This window comes from Mastigoproctus giganteus, chromosome 13 (assembly GCF_048544385.1).
Source record: "Mastigoproctus giganteus isolate SK-2022 chromosome 13, ASM4854438v1, whole genome shotgun sequence".
In the NCBI taxonomy this organism is placed as follows: Eukaryota; Metazoa; Arthropoda; class Arachnida; order Uropygi; family Thelyphonidae; genus Mastigoproctus; species Mastigoproctus giganteus.
The window spans coordinates 115,692,865-115,719,719 of record NC_143587.1 but is presented as its reverse complement, the minus strand read 5'-3'; the positions used below and the strand labels follow the sequence as shown (position 1 = coordinate 115,719,719).

Here is a 26,855-nt window from a genome sequence, read left to right as displayed (position 1 = left end):
TCTTCACATGACCAGTTTCAAGCTTTAATTTCAGCACCTGGGATACTGTTGACAGCCTATTTTATCGGTGATAGCATGTGTAGAAAGCCCTTCCTGGGACAGAGAAACAGCTACACTTTTTTTCTTGGTGTCAACTGAACATATGGAGCCATGCTTATACCTCTGAAAAACAGGATACTAATGAGCGTGTACGTATACCCTTCCAATGCCGTATTTATAGAAACCAGCAGATGCAATACCTTCCAATTACTGTCTGAAGCAATAGAAGCATTATCTGACTTTGCTGCTCTGTGACAAACAAAATCTTATACATTTCACTACAAATGTTACTTTTTTTAAGGTAATGCAGTTTGTTTGTCTGCCACTGTATATATATATAAAAATAAATAAAAATCAGTATAAGAGTAAAAATAAATTGGATATTTCATATGAGTGTGCATATATATATATATATATATATATATATTAATCTATTTTAAAAATTTAAAAACTGCTGACACATTATCATTGTCAGTCAAAATCTGACTGAGTATATATTGCTCAGCCAGATGGTTAAAAGTGGTAAAACAAGCATTTCTAAAACTGGTACAGTTGGATAAAATATGTTTAATGGAAAAAAGGTGTTGCATTGCTCACACATAGGAGGGTCTTCAGCCCTTAGTAGAAAGGAGTGTGTCAGATGACTGTGTCCTATATCAAGCCAAGCAAGAACAACTTCCTCTTCACGATCCCTGCACAGACTAGACTGCCAAAGATGGATCGCAAGCTTAATACGATATAGTTTATTTGTAGCCTACTGATGCCACAAATCTTGCCACTGGGAATGTAACTTACTACAGATTACTTACTTGTAGTGTCTATAGGGGACTGACATGTCAAGATTATTTGTCAGGTCTGCCAATTTGGCTGCAATGTCAGCCAAATTGTTTCCTCTAATCCCGAAGTGGCTGGGGATCAAGCAGAAGCAGATATCAAATCCACCTTCATAGAGAGTGAATATCATCTGCTGAATCCAGGATTGGATAATTAATGTGTGTCACTGCTGATAAAGCCTGTAGTGCACTCAATCAACTGAATTGTTATATATAATAAACTGTTGGTAGCAGCAATTTCTTATGTGATCTAGAGCTAGCTCTATAGCATGCAGCTCTGCAGTGTATATGCTGCATTCAAGGAGAATCTGCTTAAATATAGTATCGTCTGGAAAATCAGAGCAGATCCCGCACACGATTCTAATTTCGAGCCATCTGTGTAAACTGGTAAGAAGTCAGAATGTTCTACATGGTGTTGTGAATAGAGCTGGAGGCAGGCAGAAGATGGGGTATTAGACCTTGTCACATTCTTGAGAGAAAAGTCACATGCTGCTATTTGATCATGCCCTTAGCCTTTCTTTACAGTTTACTGTGCTGTTGTCATTGGAGATATGGCACAATGGCAAATAAAGGCCACAAACCAAACAAAGGTAGCCAGCAACAGGGGCCAGTTTACTGTGCAGCATAATAATATGTCACAATATAAACTTTAAAATAAAGGAAAGAAATTATCAAATTAAAAACTAGTTCTTAATGCATATTTTAATATAACACATGACTTGGCTAAGTGAGGTGCAAAATACGATTGTCAAAATGGGTGGGGGGGTTGAATGATACACTAGAAGATATGGTATGTATTTGGCAAGGCTCATATCGCAAGGTTGCTGGATTTCAAAGCTTCAACTGTATCCATTTTAAACGTTGTAATGAAACCGAATGAGATATTAACTACTTGAACCACAATGTGAAAATATATTAAGTGCTACGGTATTTTAGCTAATTATTTATAAATTATTACACATAACCAAACAGTAACTTACCCCATTATTAGACATATAGGGACGAAGGTTTAAATGTTCTGGATATGTTACATGTTGATTAAGTTTTCCTCCAAAGAGTTTATAGAAGTGAAATCTAAAAAGAAAATAAAACAAAATCAGGAATGGTGGTACAAGTATGCTTTTTCAATGTTACAAGGAATGTTGGTAATCTAGAATACAAGCAAGCATGGAAGTAATTGAATTTTTTAAAAAAAAGGACTTTAAAGTGGATTTTAATGTAATATACCACTAAGTATGATGCAAAAGGAACCTCCGTAGCCAGGTGGGAAGGAGTAGCAATGTGTAGCATACTCTTTTTGATTAGACCAGGGTTCGAGCCCGTCACCACCAAATACGGAGGATGCGGAAAGGTCAGGGAATGACCACCGCATATTCCCGGAGCAATATGGCCTTAGTTGCTAATGCTCCTAAAAACCAAATAACAAACAACAAACATGATGCAAAAGATGATTATCAAAAAGGGAGACTGACTTCATGCAGAAAATAAGTTAACCAAATAAATTGTATATACACAGTAAGAAGTCATTGCTGTGGGGGTGGGACTATAATGTCAGATAAACAGGAATGCAGCATATCCCCACTAAAACGGAAACTTCAACCACACTGAAATATTCACCACCCACCTTTGGTCTTTGATCTTTATTAAGTTACTATTTACAAGATGAATGACATCTTGTAAATGGTAACTTAAAAGATGAATGGCATCCTGTACATATAAAGCAACTAGTAGTAAAAATCAGCACATCAACTCTGGAACATCCACACTGACTTGAACCATGGTCTTGACTACTCAAGTTGTCTGTCCAACTGTCTAATAAAGTTTCGAGACTTTAGGACCTCCACATATTTTTTTACTCTATATCGTGTACAAATTCCTTATGAATCACAGCATTTGTTGAGAAACATGATCAGCATCATCGTGATCCTGGACTTCTGTAAATAAAACTTTTTGGGCCTAAGTGATGATTTTGAAGTCCACTGCATACTCTAATGCTTTGTCTCTGCATCATACTGAAACACCCAAACTCATCTCCAGACAATATAGTTAGGGAAATTAGAATTGTCTTGATATGTCTGGATGAAGTCTTCCCATAATGATACTCTCTGTTGCTTCTGCTCATCCATGACCCATTGGCTAAAGGCAAACTTCCATACATCTATTCTACAACTGTCTTTACTCAATTTGAATCTATGTACCCTCAGATTCTTAGTCTGAGCATGCAAAAGTATCCCGTCAGCTGAGCCTCAGCCTGCCCAACCCATTCAAGGCCTTATAAGAGTCAGTCAGATCAACTCGCAGATCGGAAACCGGGGTAGCCGGGTGGGTAAACTGCCTACCTGGTAACCCAAAGATCACGGGTTTGAATCCCACCTCGGGCTTGGATCAAAGTACTGCAAAAACCTTGGGAGGTGCATTATGGTCACAGAAGCTGATGCGCCAAAAACTGCCAAAAAAAAAACCCTCGCAGATGCCTAGTCTTCAGATGCTGCAACTTGCAGACTTAGGCCTTTTACTTAACAAGTGCAGGTCACTGAAAAAAAGCCGTGAATTATGGTTGAATTTGAAAGAGTCTGCAATTCTGCCCAGAAACGATAGGAGGGAGTATATAATGAGAGCCTTGTCGATCAATTCAGCCCTGGAAAGATTGTACAAGTCTCAAGGGGTAGAAATTTTTTTCAGCCTGGTCTGTATTTGTTAACAGGAGAGACTGCTTCTACAGGGATGGGATACACTTAAATAGAAAGGGTGCAAGAATATTTGCTGATGTATTGAGGCAGTGTTAGGTGAGTCGGAAAACTACTAGCTTGGGGGGGCTATAAGAATTAATAGTTTAACAGTAGCCACTGGCAGAGGTGAAAGTGATTCTGGCACTGCTTCTATTGGAATGAGCAGCAGCCTGGAAAACAAGATGCAGATTATTTCAGAGACTGCTGGGAGTCATTGCGGTACAAGTAAACACATGGGTTGTGTTAGGGTAGCTAAGAATAGGAACAGGTGCATGTATACTTGTATGTACACCAATTCTAATAGGAGTTTGGTAAATAAATTTGATGAATTTGAGGTATTGCTCAAAACATCAAAGGCAGATATTGTTGGGATTTCAGAGACGTGGTGTAACACAGGCATAAGGAATGCAGAACTGGAATTTGGGGAATATAATGTGTACAGGAAGGATAGACAGGATAGGAAGGAAGGAAGGGGTTATGCTATTAGTTAAGAAACACATTAAATCCAAGAAAGTGAAGCCAGTCGATATCGCCAAACAGTGCAGTGTCGAGTCAGCTTGATGTAACATAAGCATTGGGAGATAAAAATTGAGAGTAGGAGTGTGTTATAGGCCTAATAACTCTGATGAATATAAAAAATAAAATGTACAGGGAAAGAGAGTGGGCCAGTAAATCAGAGAGTCTTATAATTGGGGATCTTAATTTCCCATACATTGACTGGAATTTGTGGGTTGGTCACTCACACACTAGCAAGACTTTTGTGGATTTATTGGATGATTGTTTTCTACATCAGCATGTTTGGAAGGCAACTAGAGGGAGTAATACTCTTAATCTTATTATCAGTAGTGATTCTTCATTCACTAAGAATCTGCAGATAAAGAAACCACTAGGTGGCAATGATCACAGTGTGCTGAAGTGGGATTTACTCAAAGAGGTAACTACCATCAAGGGTAAAGGGAAGGGTTTTTGCTTTCGTAAAGACGACTACGGTGGTGGGACCAACTGATGATGTTACCAACAGCAAATTCAAAATAGGAAGCATTCAAAGAATTTATCTTGGAAGCTACTAGGCTTTACATACTAACTAAGAAACATTGTTCATGGTTTAGGCCTAAATGGATCTGAGCTGAACTAATGAGACATGTGGCAGAGAAGAAAAATGCATGGGATACGTATAGTATGAATCAGAGCTGTACTACTCAATATGTTCTACGTTGATAATAATATTAGTGAAATAATAAGAGGAGTTTACCTCAATATGGTGCGTAGAACACTTCTGTATGATACCCTCCAGAAATTAAAACGGAAAAAACAAAAAAATCGACAACTTACCGGTACATTAGAGTAAAATATAAATAATTAAATAATCAATTTAACACAATTCAAATCAATTTAAAACAATTAAAAATCAAATTAACGCAATTAAAAGAATCTAACAAAAATATTCAAAACGATTTTCCTTCCTTCCTCGATCCGCATCATATTCCGAAGGAAGCAAAGAAAAACAGAAAAGAGTTCTTTACCTATATAAACTCTAGAAGGAAAGGGATGAACCAGATTGGTGAGGAATGCCAGGGATGAATTAAACTCTGGCAGTGAGCTAGATGATTTTGTAATAGCTGTGAGGAAAGTGGAAGAGAAATTGTTGAAGATAAACATAAAAAAGGCACCAGGGGTGGATGGGGTCTAACCAGTTATATTAAGTGAGGCAGCAAAGGAAGTAAGCAAACCCTTAGCTATAATTATGAGTGCTTCTTTGGACTCAGTGGAGGTACCCATGGACTGTAGATGTGCAAATGTGACCCCAATTCACAAAGGAGGATCAAAGGGCGACAGAAGTAATTACAGACCTGTTAGTTTAACTTCTGTTCCAAGAAAATTAATGGAGCCACTTGTTAAAGAAGCACTGCAGGATCATCTAGACAAGACTTCAGTTATAGCTCGGACACAGCACGGTTTTGTTAAGGGAAAGTCTTGCCTGACCAATTTGATTGGATACTATGATGTGGTCACAAAGGAATTGGATGCAGGGAATAACTTTGATATCATATATTTGTATCTTATAAAGGCTTTTGATACTGTTGCACATTAGTATTAGCATTAGTAGAGGCATATGATGCAAGAAAGCAAGCTTATGCAGCATCAGCCAAAAAAAAAAAAAAAACCCTCCACTTCACCCCTCCGTTCGTTCGAAATACCTGTCCAGCTGAGCCTTAAATTTATTTAGGCTATCAACTTCCACAACAAGGGATGGAAGTCTGTTCCACCAACCAACTACCCGGTGGCTAAAGGCAAATTTCCGCATATCTATCCTACATCTGTCTTTCCTGAATTTGAATTTATGCCCTCTCAGGTGATTATTCTGAGCAAGAGGCAGTATCCCATCGGCATTGAGCATGCTCAAACCATTCAAGGCTTTGTACACCTCTATCAGATCACCTCGCCGGTGCCTAGTCTTCAGACACTGTAATTTGCAAAACTTAAGCCTTTTTTCGTAAGAGCAACCCTTCGTTCCATTCACTAACCTTGTAGTAGTAGTGGCATATGATGCAAGAAAGCAAGTGGTTGTTGCCCTTCTCTGTACTCGTTCCAGCAGCTCTACATCCTTCTTGAAATGAGGCCTCCAGACCTGTATACAGTACTCAAGGTGCGGCCTGACCATTGCCTTATACAAGGGAATAATCACTTCCCTATCCCTGCTAGTGAAATTCCTGTATATCATTGATAAGACACCTTGCAGCCCATCTGCACTGCTCAGAGAACTTCAATATCTGCCTGCACAATTACCCCCAGGTCCTTCTCATTCTCTACCACTGTCAGTGTAGTACCACAAAGTTGATACGTTGCTCTGGGGTTGCTGTTTCCCATATGTAGTACTTTATATTTTCAATGTTAAACTTGATTAGCCACCTCTCAGCCCATCTGCTCAACCTTTCCAGATCGTGTTGCAGCAGCATAGCGTCAGTAGCATCCTTAACAACCCTGCCAACCTTTGTATCATCTGCAAACTTCGACACTAAGCCTGATATACCTTCATCAATATCATTGATAAATATACAAAACAACAGTTGATCCAACCCTGTCCGAACACTGTTGGATTCCACTAATAACATTAGTCCACAAAGAGCAGCACCCGTTGATTACCGACCTCTGTCTTCTCCCACTCAACCATCCTTTTATCCATTGTAGCAACTTACCCTTAATACCATTCTGCTCCAATTTGTACAGTAGTCTTCCATGCACAACAGTGTTAAAAGCTTTCCTGAAATCCAAGTATATATCAAAATAATGTTTTGCATCCAGTTCCTTTGTAAACACATCATAATATCCAATCAAATTTGTCAGACAAGACTTTCCCTAAACAAACCCATGCTGTGTCTGAATTATTGCTGCAGTCTTGCCTAGATGATCCTGCAATGCATCTTTAACCAGTGACTCCATTATTTTACCCGGAACAGAAGTTAAACTAACTGGTCTGTAATTACTTGTGTCTCCCTTCGATTCCCCCCTTTGTGAATTGGGGATACATTTGCACATCTCCAGTATGTGGGGGACCACCACTGAGTCCAAGAATGCTCTTATAATTATGATTAAGGGTTTGCTTACTTCCTTTGCTGCCTCCTTTAATATAACTGGATAGATCCCATCCACCTCAGGTGCCTTTCTTATGTTTAACTTCAACAAATTTCTCCTCCTCTTTGCTCTCAGTTATTACAAAATCATTAAGCACCCTGCTACAATTTGATAACCTTCTGCCATTTTCAAACCTTAATAACTCATGATGTCCAAATGGAGATGCAAAATACACATTCAGTTTGTTTGCTATCTGAGCAGGATCATCAACAGTTGAACCATCGATATCAAGTGGACCAATCAGATTCATCCCCTTCCTTTTAGAGTTTATATAAGTAAAAAAACCTTGCTGTTTTTCTTAGCATCCTTTGTCAAAGAGTTCTCGTAATCTGCCTAACCTCCTTTGTGACTTGATTATAGACTAGCTTATATCTGCCACAGGCTTCTGTGTCGCCTGATAATTTATATGTATCCCGTGCATTTTTCTTCTCTGCCAAGAGTCTCATTAGTTCATTTGACAATCATTTAGGCATAAACCTTGAACAATATTTCTTAATAGATATGAAACTTTTAGTAGCTTCCATGATTAATTCCACAATTGCAGATGATACAAAGGTTGGCAGCATTGCAGTAGCATACTAAGTAAAGGCAGTATGGTACTGCAACAGGATCTAGAAAAATTAGGCAGATTGTCTCAGAAGTGGCAACTGAAGTTTAACATTGACAAATGCAAAGTACTGCATATGGGTAGCAGTAATCCAAGAGAAACATACCAAATATCCACACATTTGGTATGTTTGGACATTTGGTATGTTTAACCAAAAGACCTGTGGTTAATTGTGCAGGAAGATATAAAGTTTTCTGTGCAGCGCAGATGGTCTGCAAGAGTAGCTCATGGTGTCTTGTCAATGATATACATGAATTTTTCTAGCAGGGATTAGGAGGTGATTATCCCCTTGTATAAGGGGATAATCACCTCCTAATGATTATCCCAATGTATCAGGCCACACCTTTAGTATGGCGTACAGGTCTGGAGGCTTCATCTTAGGAAGGATATAGAGTTGCTACAAAGAAAGGCAACAAGACTGGTGAGAGGACAAAATGGTGCTCTTACCAAGAAAGGCTTTAATTCTGCAAGTTGCAGAGTTTGGAGACCAGGCTCCTGCGAGGTGATCTGATTGAGGTGTATAAGGCCTTGAATGGCTTGAGCGAGCCCAATGCTGATGTGATTCTTCTGCTTACTCAGATTATGAACCCGAGGGGACATAAATTGAAATTGAGGAAAGCCAGTTGTAGAATAGATGTGTGGAAGTTTGCCTTTTGCCAGTGGGTAGTTGATTGCTGGAAAAGACTTCCATCTGTTGTTGTGGAAACTGATAGCTTAAATACTTAAACACATTAGACTGTTGGCATTCGAGGTGAGCGGACGTGCTTAGACAGGGCTCCTCAGTTAAGTGGTTTACTTTTGGATAGTGCTTTTAAATATTTGATTTATTTAGATATTGCTGGATTATTTTGTTATAGGTTTTCCTGTAACTGTTTGATTTTAATAATATTATAGATATAATTTTTTAAAGTTACTTTCATTGATATTTATTTAATTTTATAATGGTAGTTACGAGATCTGCCTTAAACACGCCACAGGGTATCGTGACTCACAAGGAAATAGCCGATGGCGATTTACGTGTGAGTAATGATTTAATCCGTTGTGGAACCTGTGGAATGTTTTCCAAGGTTGACCTGGTGACTAATCCTACCTCACCTGGGGATTCTTTTCTTTGTGATCGATGTAAGGAGTGCACCGATCTTAAATTACAATTTGGTGCACTGATGGAACAATTTGAGTCCCTGAAAAAACGAGTGCTTGCCCTCGAGAATAATGCATCTGGGAGCTCGTCAGGGACTCAAAACTCCAGCAATCTACTAAGTGATGCACACCCGATTCGAGCCTCAAAACAGAAAAACCAAGTGCAAACTACTCTGGTTAAAAAGTCTCCTAATAAAACATTGTTTTATTAGGAGACTCCATTGTCAGGGAAACAGGGAATATTTTTTGTAATAAGGATAGGTGGAGCAGAACCAGGGTATGTCTGCCGGGAGCAACTATTGATGATGTCACCAACAGATTGTCAGATTTTAAAGGGGGGTAAAGAAAATATTATTATTCATGTGGGGACAAATGATATTAAACGTACACGATCTGACGATTTGTTGGAAAAATACAGGACCATGCTGAGGAAATGTCGCGAGCTAGGCCATAATGTCTATGTGTCTGCAATTCTGCCCAGACACGATAGGAGGGATTATATGTTAAGAGCCTTGTGGATTAACTCAAGACTTGAAGGAATCTGCAAGGCTTTAGGGGGTAAATTTCTATGAGCATGGCCCACACTTGTAGGTAGAAGGAATTTGTTTTGTAGAGACAGGATACACTTAAACAAAGGTGGTGCAAAAGTTTTTACCAGTATTATTGAGGATACCTTAAAGGTTCAGGGGAAACTGCTAGTTGGGGGGATGTGGGTAATACTGACACGCGTTTATCTGATAATATTGGTCAAAGTAACTCTTGCACATACCTTAAGAGTTCTTATCTGTTACCCCAACTGGACGTATTATCTAGATGTTCTGGGGGCAGAAATGTTTCACGTGAGTGGGTAGCTAATATCAGGGAAGAGAGCCTAAAAAACTTCAAGGGTTGTGTTAGGGTTGTTAAATATACAAGAACAGTAAATCTTAATTGTTTATACAGTAACGTTAAAAGTGTCGTCAATAAAATGAGCGAATTCGAATTGCTGGTTAAAACAAGTAACGCGGACATAATAGGGCTTACAGAGACGTCGTGCCACCCGGAAATTGGGGATGATGAGTTCCGGTACAGCTTGTATAATGTATTTAGGAAGGATAGAGTAGATAGAAGGGGTGGTGGGGTAATGCTTCTTATCAGAAGCAGCCTGAGTGCAACGATAGCTTTCCCGGATTCAGACATTTCACATGCTAGTATAGAGTCTGTATGGTGTGAGATAGTTGGAAACAAAGGTATAATGCGAGTAGGAGTAATCTACAGACCAGGTGATTGTGACGATTATGACAAAAGCCTCTACATGCAAAGGGAATGGGCAAGTAAGCGTCAATGCCTTATTATGGGTGATTTGAATTTGCCTCTAATTGACTGGAGTAAATGGGAAGGAAACTCAACATGGGGAACAAAATTTTTAAATCAACTAGATGACTGTTATTTGTATCAACATGTCAGGGAAAATACTAGAGAAAAGAATATCCTAGACCTCATCATCACACATGAATCAGATGACATAACAGGGCTGACAGTAGAGGAACCAGTAGCAGGAAGTGATCACGGAGTTCTACGGTGGATGATGACGAGAGAGGTAGCAGAAGTAAAAGGCAAAGGAATGGGTTTTAATTTCAGAAAAGGAAATTACGATGCTTTAAGGTACTACATGGCCTCTATTAACTGGGTAGATATCGTGCAGAGAATGAATACAATTGAACTGTGGTACGCTTTTAAAGCATTAATCACAGATGCCTTGAATGCGTATATACCATTAAAAAAATACTCCACGAGAAGGGTTCCACGTTGGATGAATAGCGAAGTTGCCACATTACTTGAGCAGAAAAAGGTGGCATGGAAAGGTTACAGAGCAATAAAAAGTACTGAAGCCTATAACAGCTACAAGGTGATGTGTAATAGAGCCACAGAAAAGGTTCGACAGGCAAAGGCAGTTTATGAGAAATCACTAGCAAAGAGGGGGGATAAAGAATTCTTCACATATATGCCAAGAAGAGCAGGACAAACCAGATCGGGCCTTTACGTAAGGGAAAGGAGATAGTAATAAATACACCAGCTGCTGTTGCAGATGAACTCAACAGTTATTTTGCATTGATATTTACAAATGAAAAGCCTTTTGTGGCAATGGGAAATTGTGGGAGCGAAGTTAAAAAATATGTAATTAATGATATTGAAATTTCGCAAGATTATTTAATGAAAAAACTTTCGAGCCTACAGACCAGTAAGGCTCCTGGAGTTGATGGAATTATACCCTATAATCTTAAGGGAGGTGGCAAGCGAGTGCATTGAACCATTGAGGCTAATTATGCGAGCATCACTAGACTCTGGGCAGATTCCCTTGGATTGGAAAAGTGCAAATGTATCTCCCATACATAAGGGTGGCTCTAAAAGTGAAGTTGGAAATTATCGACCTGTCAGTCTGACTTCAGTAGTAGGGAAAATCATGGAGGCAATGGTCAAAGGTGGAATTCAGGATCATTTGGATCAAATTGAAATTCTTAAGGATACTCAGCATGGTTTTATAAAGAGAAAATCATGTTTAACAAATCTGGTTCGCTATTTCGAAAGGGTCACTCACGAGCTGGATTTAGGGAATAATTTCGACATTGCCGAAATCTAAGTAAACAAAGCTTTTAACAAAGTAAACAAAGATTTCTGCAAAGCTTTTGACTCAGTCCCACATGAGTGGTTGCTTTATAAGCTGGAACAGGTTGGAATCACTGGGAAACCTTAGGTGGATAGAAGGATGGCATCAGGGCAGGAGGCAGAGGGTTGTGATAAATGGCTATTCCTCAAATTGGGTTGATGTAAGAAGTGGGGTTCCCCAAGGATAAGTATTAGGACCACTGTTGTTTTTAATTTTCATAAACGACATTGATGAAGGGATAGAGGGTGTGATGTTTAAATTTGCAGATGATGTTAAAATTGGTAGAGTAGTTAATGATCGCTGTCAAGCTGAGCTTCTTCAGAGAGACCTAGATAGACTTCAGGAATGGTCAGAAAAATGGCAGCTATGCTTTAATCCAACAAAGTGTAAGGTATTACACCTGGGAAGCAGTAATCCCAAAAAAACTTATTCACTTGGTGGAGTTCAACTAAACCCAGTACTGGAGGAAAGGGACTTGGGTGTTACGATACGGTCAGACATGAAATTCTCTGAGCATTGTAAACAAGTTGCAAGGAAGGCCCACGGTGTCCTATCGATGATCTATCGAACTTTTGCAAGTAGAGATAGGGACGTGATAATCCCATTATATAAGGCTTATGTTAGACCACACTTGGAATACTGTGTTCAAGTATGGAGACCACACCTAAAGAAAGACATCGAGCTTCTTGAAAGGGTGCAAAGATGGGTAACTCACCTGGTGAGATCGGCAAAAGGGCGTCCTTATGAAGAAAGACTTCGAATATGTGGGTTGCAGTGTTTGGAAACTAGACACCTTAGAGGAGATTTGATTGAGGTGTTTAAGGCTCTTAGAGGCATCAGTAAAATGAATGAGGACGAAATTTTCAAGATTATAAATGATGCTAGAACTAGGGGACATAAATTCAAGTTAAGGGGGGAAATGTTTAGATTGGACTGCAGGAAGTTTTATTTTAGCCAGCGAGTTATAAATTACTGGAATAAGTTGCCTTCATGGGTGGTAGAGGCCGACAGTTTGGGGAACTTCAAAGGTCATCTGGATAGTACTTTCGGGTAAGGGAAGCGCATAGGATGATAGGTTTAATTTCTTTTTTTTCTTTTCTTTTTTTTTTTTTTATTAATTATTATTATTTAGTTATTTATTTTATTTTAATTTTTTTTTTTTATCTTTGGTTTTTTTTTTTTTTTTTTTGGCTGGTGCAGCATAAGCCATAGGCTTTCTTGCACCATGCGGCCGTTACTAATACTAATAAATTTAAGGCTGAACTAGACAAACACTTAGAGTGACCGGATGGATGAAAGGAAAAGGGTCTTCTTTTTTTTTTTTTTTTTTGGCTGATGCTGTATAAGCTTGCTTATTTGCATCATACATTTAAGTAATGCTAATGCTAATAGTCAAACTGGTAGAAAATAGTTATTTGCAAAAAGATTTAAACCCCTTGAAAACTTCTTCATCCATCCTGCAAAAATATATGATCTCAGTTCCAATTTCAGTGATGTTCGCCAAGCTCCGTTTACTTTTCGACAGGCTCCTCCGTAGCCAGGTGGGCAGAGCAGTAATTCATAGCACATGCTTCTTGATTAGACAGGGGTTCGAGCCTGTGACCACCAAATATGGAGGATTAGCATCTTAATTATTGGTTTCCTCAAATACTACTCATCTCAGCTGCCATAACTATTTGCTCTATGGTTCCTTTTGCTTAAAGGGTGGTGTATAGATTGTGTATAGATCCACTCTGTGTATAGATCCACTCTGATATTGCTCGTCCAACCTTATAATTTGGAAGCTCCTCTTTTTGACACCCTTTATCTTTAAAATCTCTCCACTCCATTCTATCAATTAATCTGTTACATCTATCATTCTCTCAACTTCAGTTATCACTTGGAGCTATCTGATTTTATTTCTTTCAATCTCAAACTTTCTCCAATCTAATTTTCCTGATAGTGAGATAATTTTTCTTGGTGATTTTAAGGTTCTCAGCTCCATTTGGCTTCAGTTTTCTAGTAATACGGAACCAGCTGGTTTGGATGCCATGGCTTTTGCAATTACTAATGATCTCACATTTAACTACCAGAATACCAGACAGTCCTAACCAGGCACCCAACATCCTCAACCTTTTTCTCACCAGCAGTACTTAAAAGTACATGATCAATGTAGTCATTCTCTAGGAACTTCACATCAGATGGAGCCCCCCCCCCACGTGACCATTCTGTCGACTTGTATCATTTGGCATTACAAGAATGCAAAATTGCAAAATGGGACTATCTGAATGATTTATGTTCCTCTTTTCCTTGATTGGATTATTGTTTTAAATCATCCCAATATTTACTAAGATCATGTCAGTGAAATAATTCTTGTAGGAATGTAGTCATTTATTCTACATTCCATATTAAAATATCATCCCTTATCTAAGGGGTTATTGGTTTTTTTTTCAATAAATGTTCCAAGGCTGTTCAAGAGTAAAAGTAGAAAATTTGGGTCTTGTCCAAATGGTGTTTGATTGACATTCAGGTCTCTTGCCAAAGCTATTGGCTACAACTTCTGTCAACCAATACTCCCAACCCTGTTTACAACTGATGGTTCTATTGTATCCTCAGCTAAAGACAAAGCTGACTTATCAGCATTCTATTTTTATTCTAACTCTTGTATGAATGATCTTAGTAAACCCTTTAATTTCATACTCAACACTTCCCAATCTTCTGAAAGAAAGATGTAAGAAGAATTTCGAATGATCTAGGCGTTAAGAAAGCACCAGGTTTTGAAGGCATTTCTCCACTTATTCACAAAATATGTGTTTCTGAGTTTGCCTTTTTATATTTTCTTATTCTACTGGTTTTTTCCCTTCTGCTTGGAAATTTGCTCATATCCAGCCAGTTTCTGAAAAGGGCGATAGATACTTCCCATCCAGTTATTGTTCCATTGCAATTACTTTTACTGTTTCCAGAGTAATGGAGAAATCCACCAACTGCCAACTCTTGAACTGTCTCAAAACCTTACATTTGATCAATGATCACCAATATGGATTATGTTAGTGTCAACCCACAGGCACCACATCTAGTGATATACTGGTTTATATCATTCAGCTTTGGACAAATTTGATGGAAAAGTTTGGTGAAACTCAAACAGTTTCACCAAACTTTCCCATCACCCAAAGTGACTGCTCACTGCAGTTGATGACTCTCTGTGTTCTAACTTTTCCACTATTGTTAGTGCTCCCCAAGGTTTAGTTCTTTCTCCCTCTCTTTCCTTCTTGTATATTAATGACCTTCTTTTACTAACTGGAAATTCTATCCATAATTTTGCTCTGGTGATAGTATACTACATTCCACCTTCCAGTGGCCTAAATATCCATTATTCATTCTCCAACAGGCCAAAGAAAACTTAGTTAACTTCAATCCTTCCAAAACTCAGTTCTTTCTTATCTCTCACAAAAAAGAGTGTACTGCTCCTATGCTCTCTTTGATGACACTCAGATTTCTAGAAAAGATCACATATCTCTATTAGAGATTACCCTGCCTTCTCTTGTCATAAGCAAATAACAAATATTTCTTTCTCTGCATCAGAAAAAACTGAGTTTTCTCTTTCGCTTACCATTACTTTTCTTCTAAGCAACTACTCACTCTGCACAAATGTTGAATTTTCCCAACTATGGAATACTCTTCACATCTGGCATGGTACTCCCAAAACCTATCTCAAGCTTCTTGACTCCATTAGAAAGAGGGAAGTCAGGTTAATTAATGACCCATCTCTTAGAAAGGCTCTCCACTCTGCCTCATAGATATTCAATTTCTGTTACATGCTTTTCTATAGATACTTCCATGGGCACTGCTTTTCTGAATTGGCATCTGTAATTCTCCACTCTCTTTCAAATTCATTTCAAACTCTCTTTCAAAATCATCAATTCTGAACACATGCCAGACAGTTAGCATCCACTTATTATTCAACTCCAAACTCACAGAATCAACTTTTCCTCTTCCTCAGTTATCTCTTCTATTTCTGGAACAAGCTTCCTTCACATATTTCCCAAAAATTACAATCTACAGAAATTCAAGTGCAATGTCAACAATTACTTTCTGTCTTCTCAGCCTTCAACCCATTCAGAGAATTAAGTACTATAGGTCCTAATACCGTTTGTGATTTTTTTTTTTTGGCTTTCATAAAAAAAGAGGGGGAGGGAAGTTTGGAAACTTATTTTAGGAATGATGCAGGTCTGTTTAAATGGATGCAGATACAAGCAGCAAGAGTTCCCTAACCAGGAAAGATGAAACCTGTAAGTTGCTGCATCTATAAACTAGAAAGAACTGAAGAGATCAGGCCAAAGTTTAAGATTTTAAATGGGTTCAGTTAATGAAATGCTGATGCCATATACTTGCTCTTCTTTGGATGAAAGGATGCCATTAGTATTTTGAATGAAAATTTAAAACTTTCATAATGTTATGAAATTGTCAAATTTCATAACATTATGAGTGAAAATTATAAAAGATATATGTGCCAAAATTTGCTTTGAGTAAGAGAGTAGCTGAATGATGGAATAAATTTCCATCTATGGAAGCAGGTAGTTTGTATAAATTTAAAGGATTTGACAAATTATTGGAGAGAATGGGCAAATGAAATGGGTATATATATTTATTATTATTATTTTGGCTGATTCTGAATTATCTTGTTCCTTGCATCATTTGCCACTACTAATAACAACTTAAATATTAATAAAAATCTTTTAATGTAATATGTATAGACCAGGCCTGGCCAACCCAAATTGTTCTGTGGGCCACCTTGATGAACTACAAATTTTCCGGGGGCTGCACATAAAATAAAACAATTTTTTAAAAATAAAAAATCAAATGCCATAAAAATTTATTTTATTCATTCATTTTTATTATATATATTGTTCTAGATCAATGAGATATTTGCTTTTCTTTGCGATCACTCAAATATTTTAAAAATCTACTTCAATATCGGTAGTTGCACATCTTAATTGATTTGTTATTGAAGCTCAAGTTTTACTTTTAATAAATTTCATTTTTGAAAAGAAAGTTTCACAAACGTATGTGGATCCAAAGGTGCTCACAATTTTTGTTCAAAAAATCTTAATTTGGGATAGTTTCTGTTGTCACATACATGTTGTGAAAGTTTATGATGTCGTGGTGTGAATATGTTTTAATTCATTGTTGCACTGTAAATCAGTTACTTCCATCTGCAGAGTTTCCAGTTCGAAGAAGGGAATGAGTGGTGGGATTCAAAAAGTACAGCTGGTCTAATATTATATTTCTCATTATTTATGCCTAGTGCAGCTAGTGAATGATTTCTCACTGATGTAGTTAGTACTATAAAAATCATCTGTTGGACCCCAAAAAATAATGTGGTGGGCGCCATGTGGCCCATGGGTTGGCCAGGCCTGGTATATACATATCAGTTAGTGAAAATGCATCACGTCTATACATATTAAATTAAACTTATTATAATGGCATTGTTTCATTACATCTCATATTGTGAATGCCTTCACAGTGAGTTGCATATTTTATTAATTAAGTGTTAATATGTATACTAAATTAAGTATAGAAAGAGCAAAAAATAGACTACCATCTGATATTAGTGAGTGAATTATCAGAATAGCCAAAAAATTCAACCTTCACTTGCACTTCTTTGGATAAATAATTATCAAAAATTTAGTGAATCCACTCCACCCCCCAAAGCGATGGTAACCAAAAGTCACACAAGGATAATGTGAGACATGCATCCATTCATCTCCAATTTCAATCCTGTATTTGACACAGGGAATGAAAACTACAATTAGAACTTTTGGAAGAAATCCATACTCACAACGATAAATAACAAAACAGAAGGTTATGCAAAGAAGCTTTTGTTATCAGTGCATTAACAATGCATTTATCCTGGAACTTTTCAATCTGATTTCATACATATAACATACACTCAATATACAACATTTTCAATCTCAAAGTTTTGGACACTTAATCAAATAACATAATTCCATTAGAGAATATTTAAATCCCAATATCAGATGATATTTCTGGAAATAAAAGTTATAACTAATTATTATCTACAAAAATTTTCCAAATTACCTTTTCAGTTGAAATGTTGCAACATTTGGGGCCACATGTACTGTAAATTTCTTCTTGGCTGATACTTTCATTTTACATCTAGAACAGTAATAAGCATTGTCATGTTGCAGCAGCTCTTCTTTTACAAACTGTTCTAAGGCTTTTTCCAAGCTGTCCATATTCTGAAATGCAATTAAGTATATTTGTAACACAAATGTGTTTGTTAGGGAGATGTTGAGAGTTCATATTTGCTCACTTCTCCCTTCCTAAAAAAAGGTATTAATAATGCATAAAAAAATAAAGTTATAAAAAAATATTAACTTCATAAATAGTTGTTTTGGGGTTCCTTGGCACATTCACATATTCACTATTCTGGCCATAGTGTGTCAATTTATATGCTTTGATTATATATTGCTACTAGTGATGGGCATAATCATATGATTCATAACTGATTATGAAATCCATGCCTTTCTGTAAATGGAAAAAGTAATGAATGGCAATGATCTATACTTCAAATATGAATCTTTTTTTCTTTCAGTATATTCAAAATATACTAAAAAAGAAATATACCAAAAAAAATTAAGAAGACAATGAATGGAATCAAATTGACGTTGTTATAACTAAAGCTTATATTCTGCATTGTCTTATACGACAGTAGCTCTCTCTCTCTCTCTCTCTCTCTCACACACACACTAGATAATTATAATGTTGATAACCTACCAAGAATTTATAAAATTTAGTTACTAGTATTGTAACATTAATGCTATTCCTGACCAAACAGCAATTACCTGCACATGTAATAAACTATAATTTAGATAGATGCATATTTTAGAAATCTATCTGATTTAACATAAGATCAAAAGGATTGTGTAGTTATATTTCAGGTGATTTTATGTTTATGCCAGTTTGTATTAACTAATGATATAATGGCCATTAGGCATATTAGTAGCTATTTTATGTCTATGCACTGATTTATAATAACTAATATATTAATAATAATAACTAATTTAATAAAATAGTGTAATATAAATCCATTCATCTTATTTGAACATTCCTCTGCTAACCCATAGGAACTTTGGGCAGACAAATGTTCAATTAAAATAAATAGCTCATACACCCATTTCTATTATACCAATATCAGTTTTACTAACTAATACATTTTGTGTAATAGTTAACAGGACCAAATATCATGATTTTTGAGAACTAATTAGAAGGCAAATAATAATTTTATAGTGATACCATTTTAAATAACTATAATGATTAGGTACATTTGATTTATTCCAAGATCTGTGAATTTCAGGTTTCCTAACATCTGAGCTATGAATATCATCATCATCATCAGCCATTTTCAATCCACTGCAGGATGAAGACCTCTCCAGCACCTTTCCAGTTCCTTCTGTTTTGTGCAATGGCCATCCATTTACTACCCACAAACTCATGAATTTCATCTATCCATCTCAGCTGTTGTCTTCCAGGTTTTCTTCTAGCTCCTCTTGGGTACCATTCTGTTATTTTCTTAGTCCATCTGTCATCATGTCTTCGAGCTATGTGTTGTGCCCAAGACCATTTTAGTTCTTTAGTTTTGATAACAATGTCCTTTACTTGAGTTTGCTGCCTAATCCAGTCTGATTCCCAATATAATTCGTTCCATTCTTCGCTTCTCTTCCATAAGTCAAGGTGGAGAGTATACATTGGTTCATTATTTTATGTTTCAGACAAACTGGGATATTGCTCTTCAGTATGTGACTATATTTCCTGAATGCTGTACATCCAAAATTTATTCTTCTCTTGACTTCCAGCCATTTATCATTATTACAGCTAATAACTTGTCCCAGATAAGTATATGACTCCACCTTTTCAATTACTGCTCCTTCAATCATTATGTCCCTTTCTATGGCATACTTGTTCATCATTACTTTTGTTTTAGCCATATTCATCTTTAGTCCAAAATCTTACTAACCGTGCATAACTGATTAAGATTTTCCTCTAATTCTTTGGGATCGTGGCTTATGACCACAATGTCATCTACAAATCGTAAATGGTTTCGGTACTCTCCATTCACATTGACTCCTTTCTGTGACCAGTCTAATCTTCTGAAAGCTTCCTCAAGGGCAGCAGTAAACAGCTTCGGAGATATTGTGTGTCTCCTTGTCGAACTCCTTTCTCGATTTTAAATTTGCTACTGTCTTCGTCTAGTCTAATAAAGGAAGTAGCGTTCTCATATATTTTCTTCAAACTCATAATATATGGGTTATCTATGCCTTGTCTTTCTAGTGCCCAAAACATTGCCTTATGCTGTATGGAGTCAAATGCCTTTTCATAATCCACAAATGCCAGACATAATAGTGTTTTATATTCATTTGCTTTCTCCATTAGCTGTGATATTACATGAAGGAGATCCATAGTTGAGAATCCTGTCCTAAAACCAGCTTGCTCTTTCGGGTGATTCTCATCAAGTATTCTTTCTAATCTGTTAGTAATGACCCTTGTGAACAACTGGTAAATGTGGGATAACAAGCTAATTGGTCTATAATTTCCAATTTCTGATTTATCTCCTCTCTTATGCAGCAAAACTATGATTGCATTATTCCACTCATTAGGTGTCACACCTTTTCTAATCCATTTTGTGAAGAGCCTTGCCAGTTTTTGTGTTATGTCTCTTCCTCCCAATTTTAACAACTCTACAGTAACTTCATCTTCCCCCGGGGCTTTTTGATTCTTCATTTTCTTCAACGCATGTTCTACTTCATTAGGAAGGTATATTGTATGTCAGGTATATTGTGTGTGGTGACTCCGTAGCCAGGTGGGAAGGAGCAGCAGTGCGTAGCACACGCTTCTTGATTAGACCGGGGTTCGAGCCCGTCACCACCAAATACGGAGGATGCGGAAAGGTTAGGGAATGACCACCGCATATCCCGGAGCAATATGGCCTTAGTTGCTAATGCTCCTAAAAACCAAAAAAAAAATTTAAAAAAATAAAAAATATTGTATGTGTTGCTAATTTGCGATCCATCTTCCCCACTGCTGGTATCATTCCCTCGCTCCTTGTATAATTCTCTATAGTAGTCTTCTGCTGTTTGAATTATTCCTTCTCTGCTATTTATAAGTATACCATCGCTATTCTTCAGTTTCAGTATCATTTGCTTTCTGTATTACTGCTCATGGCTGCCGATTTAAGTCCTTTGTTTTCTCTTAATGCTTGTTCTATTTTTCTTGTGTTAAATCTTCTTATGTCCTCTCTGAGTCTCTTTCTAATTTGCATAACTCAGTATACTCAATTTTCTCCTTATCAGTGTATATCTTGTTCTTAATTTGTCGCCTTCGGTTCATCATAACAAGTGTTTCTTGACTAATTTTTTCTTCTTTGGATTTGGGTCTGGGTACGAGGTTTGCCTGTGCAGACATTGCTCCTTAAAGCACTTCAAACAGAGAAGTTTTTCCTGATTTAATTTCTGCTTTATTAGTTTAAATTGTCATATTAACTTATTTTCTAGAGTAGCTTTATATTCCTAGTTACGATACTTAGATTAAAGTTTAACTTAGACAGAGATTTCGTAGATATTACTTAGTATCGGTAACGGTATCAAATCCACGTGTCACAAATTGAACGAGAGGTCTTTTAACCAAATTTAGTCGATTTATTAACCAATTGTTATATCAAATTATCTTCTATAAGTAGATTATAGACCTAGTCAGGATCCTTAGTTTATTCTAAATTGAGATAGCGAGATTTCGAAGCTAATCAATACTTACGAGTCCGTAGAAATGCCGTTCGTGAATTCCCGCCATTTTTACACGATAGCATAAGCTTAGTGTAGTATACTGCATAATATAATATTGTCAGTTAATCAGTAAATCTATTAATCTTGATAAACTTTATTGTCAATTAAATTGTATTTTTAACTCTATAAATATATATAACGACTTAATCGTAACAAATAATTAATACATAACTATAGTGGTACACGTGATACGGAAGTTGTATAAAGGGAACACTAGATACCGAAAAAAAAAAAAAAAAATATGTATATATATATATATATAACATAACTGTTTTGGGATATAACTTAAGGATTTAATTTTTGTTTTAAATTTAATTGAATTAAATTGGAATCATAACTCTGACCAGAGCAGCAAAACAAAAGGCTGAAGCTAATGGGAGTGCTGTGGTTCAGGGGAGAACTGAGGGGGGCAGTTACCCTCTGAATCACAGTCTATTAAAATGCACTGTTTGCTTGATGTTTGCGGAGCAGTCGGGTACGGGACATGATACTGCCAAGGGGGATGTCTTTGTGTGTGCACGATGTAAGGAGTGCAAGGAAATCAGGCGACAACTCAGCGTTGTTATGGGCCTTTATGAGACCTTGAAGGACAGGGTGGATGCCATCGAAGGAAATAAATTGAGGGGCCCATCAAGCTCTCAGCTGCCCACATCAACGCCAGAGCTTGCACTTGGTCATCAGGGAACACAGGGGCAGCCCCCTAGGCAGAATGCGCTGGTCCCACAGGAACTAGTAGTTGTTGGTGACTCTATTGTCAGGGAAACGGGGAACATGCTTTGTAAAAAGGATAGGTGGAATAGGACCAGGGTATGTCTGCCAGGGACAAAGGTTGATGACGTTGTAGAGCGGATATCATCTTTTAAGGGCACAAAAGGTGATATAGTTGTACACGTTGGCACTAATGATATTAAGAGTAGGAGACCGGCGGAATTACTTAGCAAGTACAGGTCACCGTTGAAAAAAAGCCGTGAATTAGGGTTCAACTTGAAAGTGTCTGCAATTCTGCCCAGACACGATAGGAGGGAGTATATGATGAGAGCCTTGTCGATCAATTCGGCCCTGGAGGGATTGTGCAAGGCTCAAGGGGTAGAATTTTTTTCAGCCTGGACTGTACTTGTTAACAGGAGAGATTGCTTCTACAGGGATGGGATACACTTAAATAGAAAGGGTGCAAGAATTTTTGCTGATGCTGTCGAGGCAGTGTTAGGTGGGTCGGTAAACTGCTAGTTGGGGGGGATACAAGGACTAATAGATTAACAGTAGCCACTGGCAGAGGTGGAAGTGATTCTTGCACTGCTTCTATTCAAATGAGCAGAAGTCTGAAAAACAAGATGCAGGATATTTCAGAGACTGCTGGTAGTCATTGCGTTACAAGTAAACACATGGGTTGTGTTAGAGTAGCTAAGAATAGAAACAGGTGCATGTATACCTGCGTGTACACCAATGCTAGGAGTTTGGTAAATAAATTTGATGAATTTGAGGTATTGCTCAAAACATCAAAGGCAGATATTGTTGGGATATCAGAGATGTGGTGTCACACAGATATAAGTAATGCGGAACTGGAATTTGGGGAATACAATGTATATAGAAAGGATAGACAGGACAGGAGGGGAGGAGGGGTTATGCTATTAATTAAGAAACACATAAAGTCAAAGGAAGTGAAGCCAGTTGACATCGATGGACAGGGCAGTGTCGAGTCAGTTTGGTGTGATATAAGCATAGGGAAATCAAAATTGAGAGTAGGAGTGTGCTATAGGCCTAATGACTCTGATGAGTATAATAATATATTGTACAGGGAAATAGAGTGGGCCAGTAAATCAGAGAGTCTTATAATGGGGGATTTTAATTTCCCAGATATTGACTGGAATTTGTGGGTTGGTCACTCGCACACTAGCAAGGCTTTTGTGGATTTATTGGATGATTGTTTTCTACATCAGCATGTTCGTGAGGCAACAAGAGGGAGCAATACTCTTGATCTGATTATCAGTAGTGATTCTTCATGCATTAAGAACCTGCAGATAAATGAACCACTAGGTGGCAGTGATCACAGTGTGTTGAAGTGGGATTTACTCAAGGAGGTAACTACCATCAGAGGTAAAGGGAGGGGTTTTTGTTTTCGTAAAGGCGACTATGATGGTCTGAGACAGTATTTAAATTCTATACAGTGGGACCAACTGATGATGTTACCAACAGCAAACTCAAAATGGGAAGCATTCAAGGAACTAATCTTGGTGGCTACCAGGCTTTACATACCAACTAAGAAATATTGTTCAAGGTTTAGGCCTAAATGGTTGTCAGATGGACTAATGAGACATGTGGCAGAGAAGAAAAATGCATGGGATACATACAAATTAATGGGTGACATGGAAGCCTATGATAGATATAAGTTGGTCTGTAACCAAGTCACAAAGGAGATTAGGCAGGCAAAGGCAGACTACGAAAAATCCTTGGCAAAGGATGCAAAGAAAAACAGAAAGGAGTTCTTTACATACTTGAACTCGAGAAGGAAAGGGATGAATCAGATTGGTCCACTGGATATTGATGGTTCAACAGTTGAGGATCCTGCTCAGGTGGCTAACAATCTAAACGAGTATTTCGCATCTACATTCACGCATGAGGAGTTATTCAGGAAGGAGAATGATGTAGGTAAAGTAAACATTGGCAGTGAGCTGGATGATTTTGTAATAACTGAGAGGAAAGTGGAGGAGAGATTGTTGAGGATAAACATAAAAAAGGCACCTGGGGTGGATAGGATCTATCCAGTTATATTAAAGGAGGCAGCAAAGGAAGTATGCAAACCCCTAGCCATAATTATGAGAGCTTCTTTGGACTCAGGGGAGGTACCCATAGACTGGAGATGTGCAAATGTAACCCCAATTCACAAAGGAGGATCAAAGGCTGACACAAGTAATTATAGACCTGTTAGTTTAACTTCTGTTCCAGGTAAATTAATGGAGGCACTGGTTAAAGAAGCACTGCAGGATCATCTAGACAAGAATTCAGTTATAGCTCAGACGCAGCATGGTTTTGTTAAGGGCAGGTCTTGCCTGACCAATTTGATTGGATACTATGATGTAGTCACAAAAGAACTGGATGCAGGGAATAACTTTGATATTATATATTTGGATCTTAGAAAGGCTTTTGATACTGTTGCACATGGAAGACTGCTGCACAAATTGGAGCAGTGTGGCATTGGAGGCAAATTGCTGCTATGGATAAGGGGATGGTTGAGTGGCAGAAGACAGAGAGTGGTAATCAATGGACACTGCTCAATGTGGACTAATGTTATTAGTGGAGTTCCTCAAGGTTCAGTGTTGGGTCCATTGTTGTTTTCGGTGTTTATGAATGATATTGATGATGGGATATCAAGTTTAATGTCTAAGTTTGCAGATGATACAAAGGTTGGCAGGGTCGTTAAGGACACTACTGACGCTATGCTGCTGCAACAGGATCTGGAAAGGTTGAACAGATGGGCTGAGAGGTGGCAAATGAAGTCTAACATTGACAAATGTAAAGTACTACATATGGGTAACAGTAACCCCAGAGCAATGTATCAACTCTGCGGTACTACACTGACAGTGGTGGAGAATGAAAAGGACCTGGGGGTAATTGTGCAGGCAGATATGAAGTTCTCTGAACAGTGCAGACGAGCTGCAAGAGTAGCTCATGGTGTCTTGTCAATGATATACAGGAATTTTTCTAGCAGGGATAAGGAGGTGATTATTCCCTTGTATAAGGCAATGGTTAGGCCACATCTTGAGTACTGTATACAGTACTCAAGAGGCCTCATTTCAAGAAGGATGTAGAGCTGCTGGAACGGGTACAGAGAAGGGCAACAAGATTAGTAAATGGAACAAAGGGTTGCTCTTACGAAGAAAGGCTTAAGTTTTGCAAATTACAGAGTCTGGAGACTAGGCACCGGCGAGGTGATCTGATAGAGGTGTATAAGGCTTTGAATGGTTTGAGCATGCTCAATGCCAATGGGATTCTTCATCTTTCTCAGAATAATCACCTCAGAAGGCATAAATTCAAATTGAGGAAGGACGGATGTCGGATAGATGTGCGGAAATTTGCCTTTGGCCAGCGGGTGGTTGGTTGGTGGAACCGACTTCCATCACTTGTTGTTGAAGTTGATAGCCTAAACAAATTTAAAGCTCAACTGGACAGGTATTTCGAACGAACGGAGGGGTGAAATGGGAGAGGGTTTTTTTTTTTTTTTTTTGGCTGATGCTGAATAAGCTTGCTTTCTTGCATCATATGCCTCTACTAATGCTAATGCTAATTTCTGTTTCCCTATAGGTTTCTTGGGCTTTATCACTTTCAGAAAGTTGTAATAATCCTCGTCGATATCTTGGTCCTGAGCAGTCTGCAGAAGCTCAAACTTGTTCTTAAGTTCCAGTACATACCGCTTTTTCTCCTCTTCAGTTATCTTAAAGATCTTCGTATTATTTATTCGAGTCAGTTTTTTCCTTTCCTCTCCTGCATCTATATCAAGTGTGCATCTTACCATTCTGTGATCACTTCCAACATTTAGCTTATTCAGGACGGTAACATCCCTCACGATATATCTTCTGTTAATAAAGATGAAGTCGATTTCATTAGTTGTTAACCCATTTGGACTCTTCCATGTCCACTTTTTTTTCACCCTTTTCTTGAAAAAAGTGTTCATTACTGACAATCTTTGAGATTCTGCAAATTCCACAAGCCTTTCACCTCTTTCATTTCTTTCACCAATTCCAAAATTTCCTGTAGTTCCCCTTTCTGTGCTGTTTTGTCCTTTTCCAACCTTAGCATTTAAGTCCCCTTTAATAATAGTGTAGTGTAGTGGGTTTTCTGCTCATCTAGAAGACTCTCAATTTCAGTGTTCATGAATATATTAAGCTAGTAGTTTTCAACCTTTTTTTAATAACGGCATCCCTAAGTAATTTATTTTATTTTACGGCACCCCTACCATACTGTACACCATTTTATAACGAAATAAACATATAAATTTTAAAAAATAATAAGTTTAAGTAACTTAAACCCAAATTATGTGACACCCCTGGAATGTTGTTGTGGCACCCTGGTTGAAAACTATTGTATTAAGCTATAGATATATTAAACTAATAACATTAACATTAATTTTCTGACTTCCACTTCCCTAAACAATTCCTTGTGTGAATTTAAATGCAAATATTTATTGAGTTTGTCAGCAACCTTAGCAGGATCATCAACAGTTGAACCACTGATATCATGTGGACCAATTTGATTCATCCCCCTTCCTTCTTGTGTTTACATAAATAAAGAAGCCTTTGCTATTTTTATTTGTATTCTTTGCCAAAGATTTCTCATAATCTGCCTTAGCTTGCCTAACATTTTTAGTGACTTGATTTCAGACTAGTTTATATT

At 37.6% G+C, this 26,855-nt stretch overlaps 1 protein-coding gene across 1 annotated transcript in view; it reads right to left on the bottom strand.

Moving 5' to 3' along the window:
* The window catches only part of LOC150076379 (ubiquitin carboxyl-terminal hydrolase 36-like), a 334,558-nt gene that overhangs the window by 75,139 nt on the left and 232,564 nt on the right, over positions 1-26,855 (bottom strand). The window contains exons 9-10 of the mRNA XM_090387341.1: positions 17,707-17,867; positions 1,853-1,946 (exon numbers count right to left, since the gene is read on the bottom strand). Coding sequence (XP_090243467.1) covers positions 1,853-1,946; positions 17,707-17,867 — 255 coding nt within the window. The remainder of the gene's footprint in view (positions 1-1,852; positions 1,947-17,706; positions 17,868-26,855) is intronic.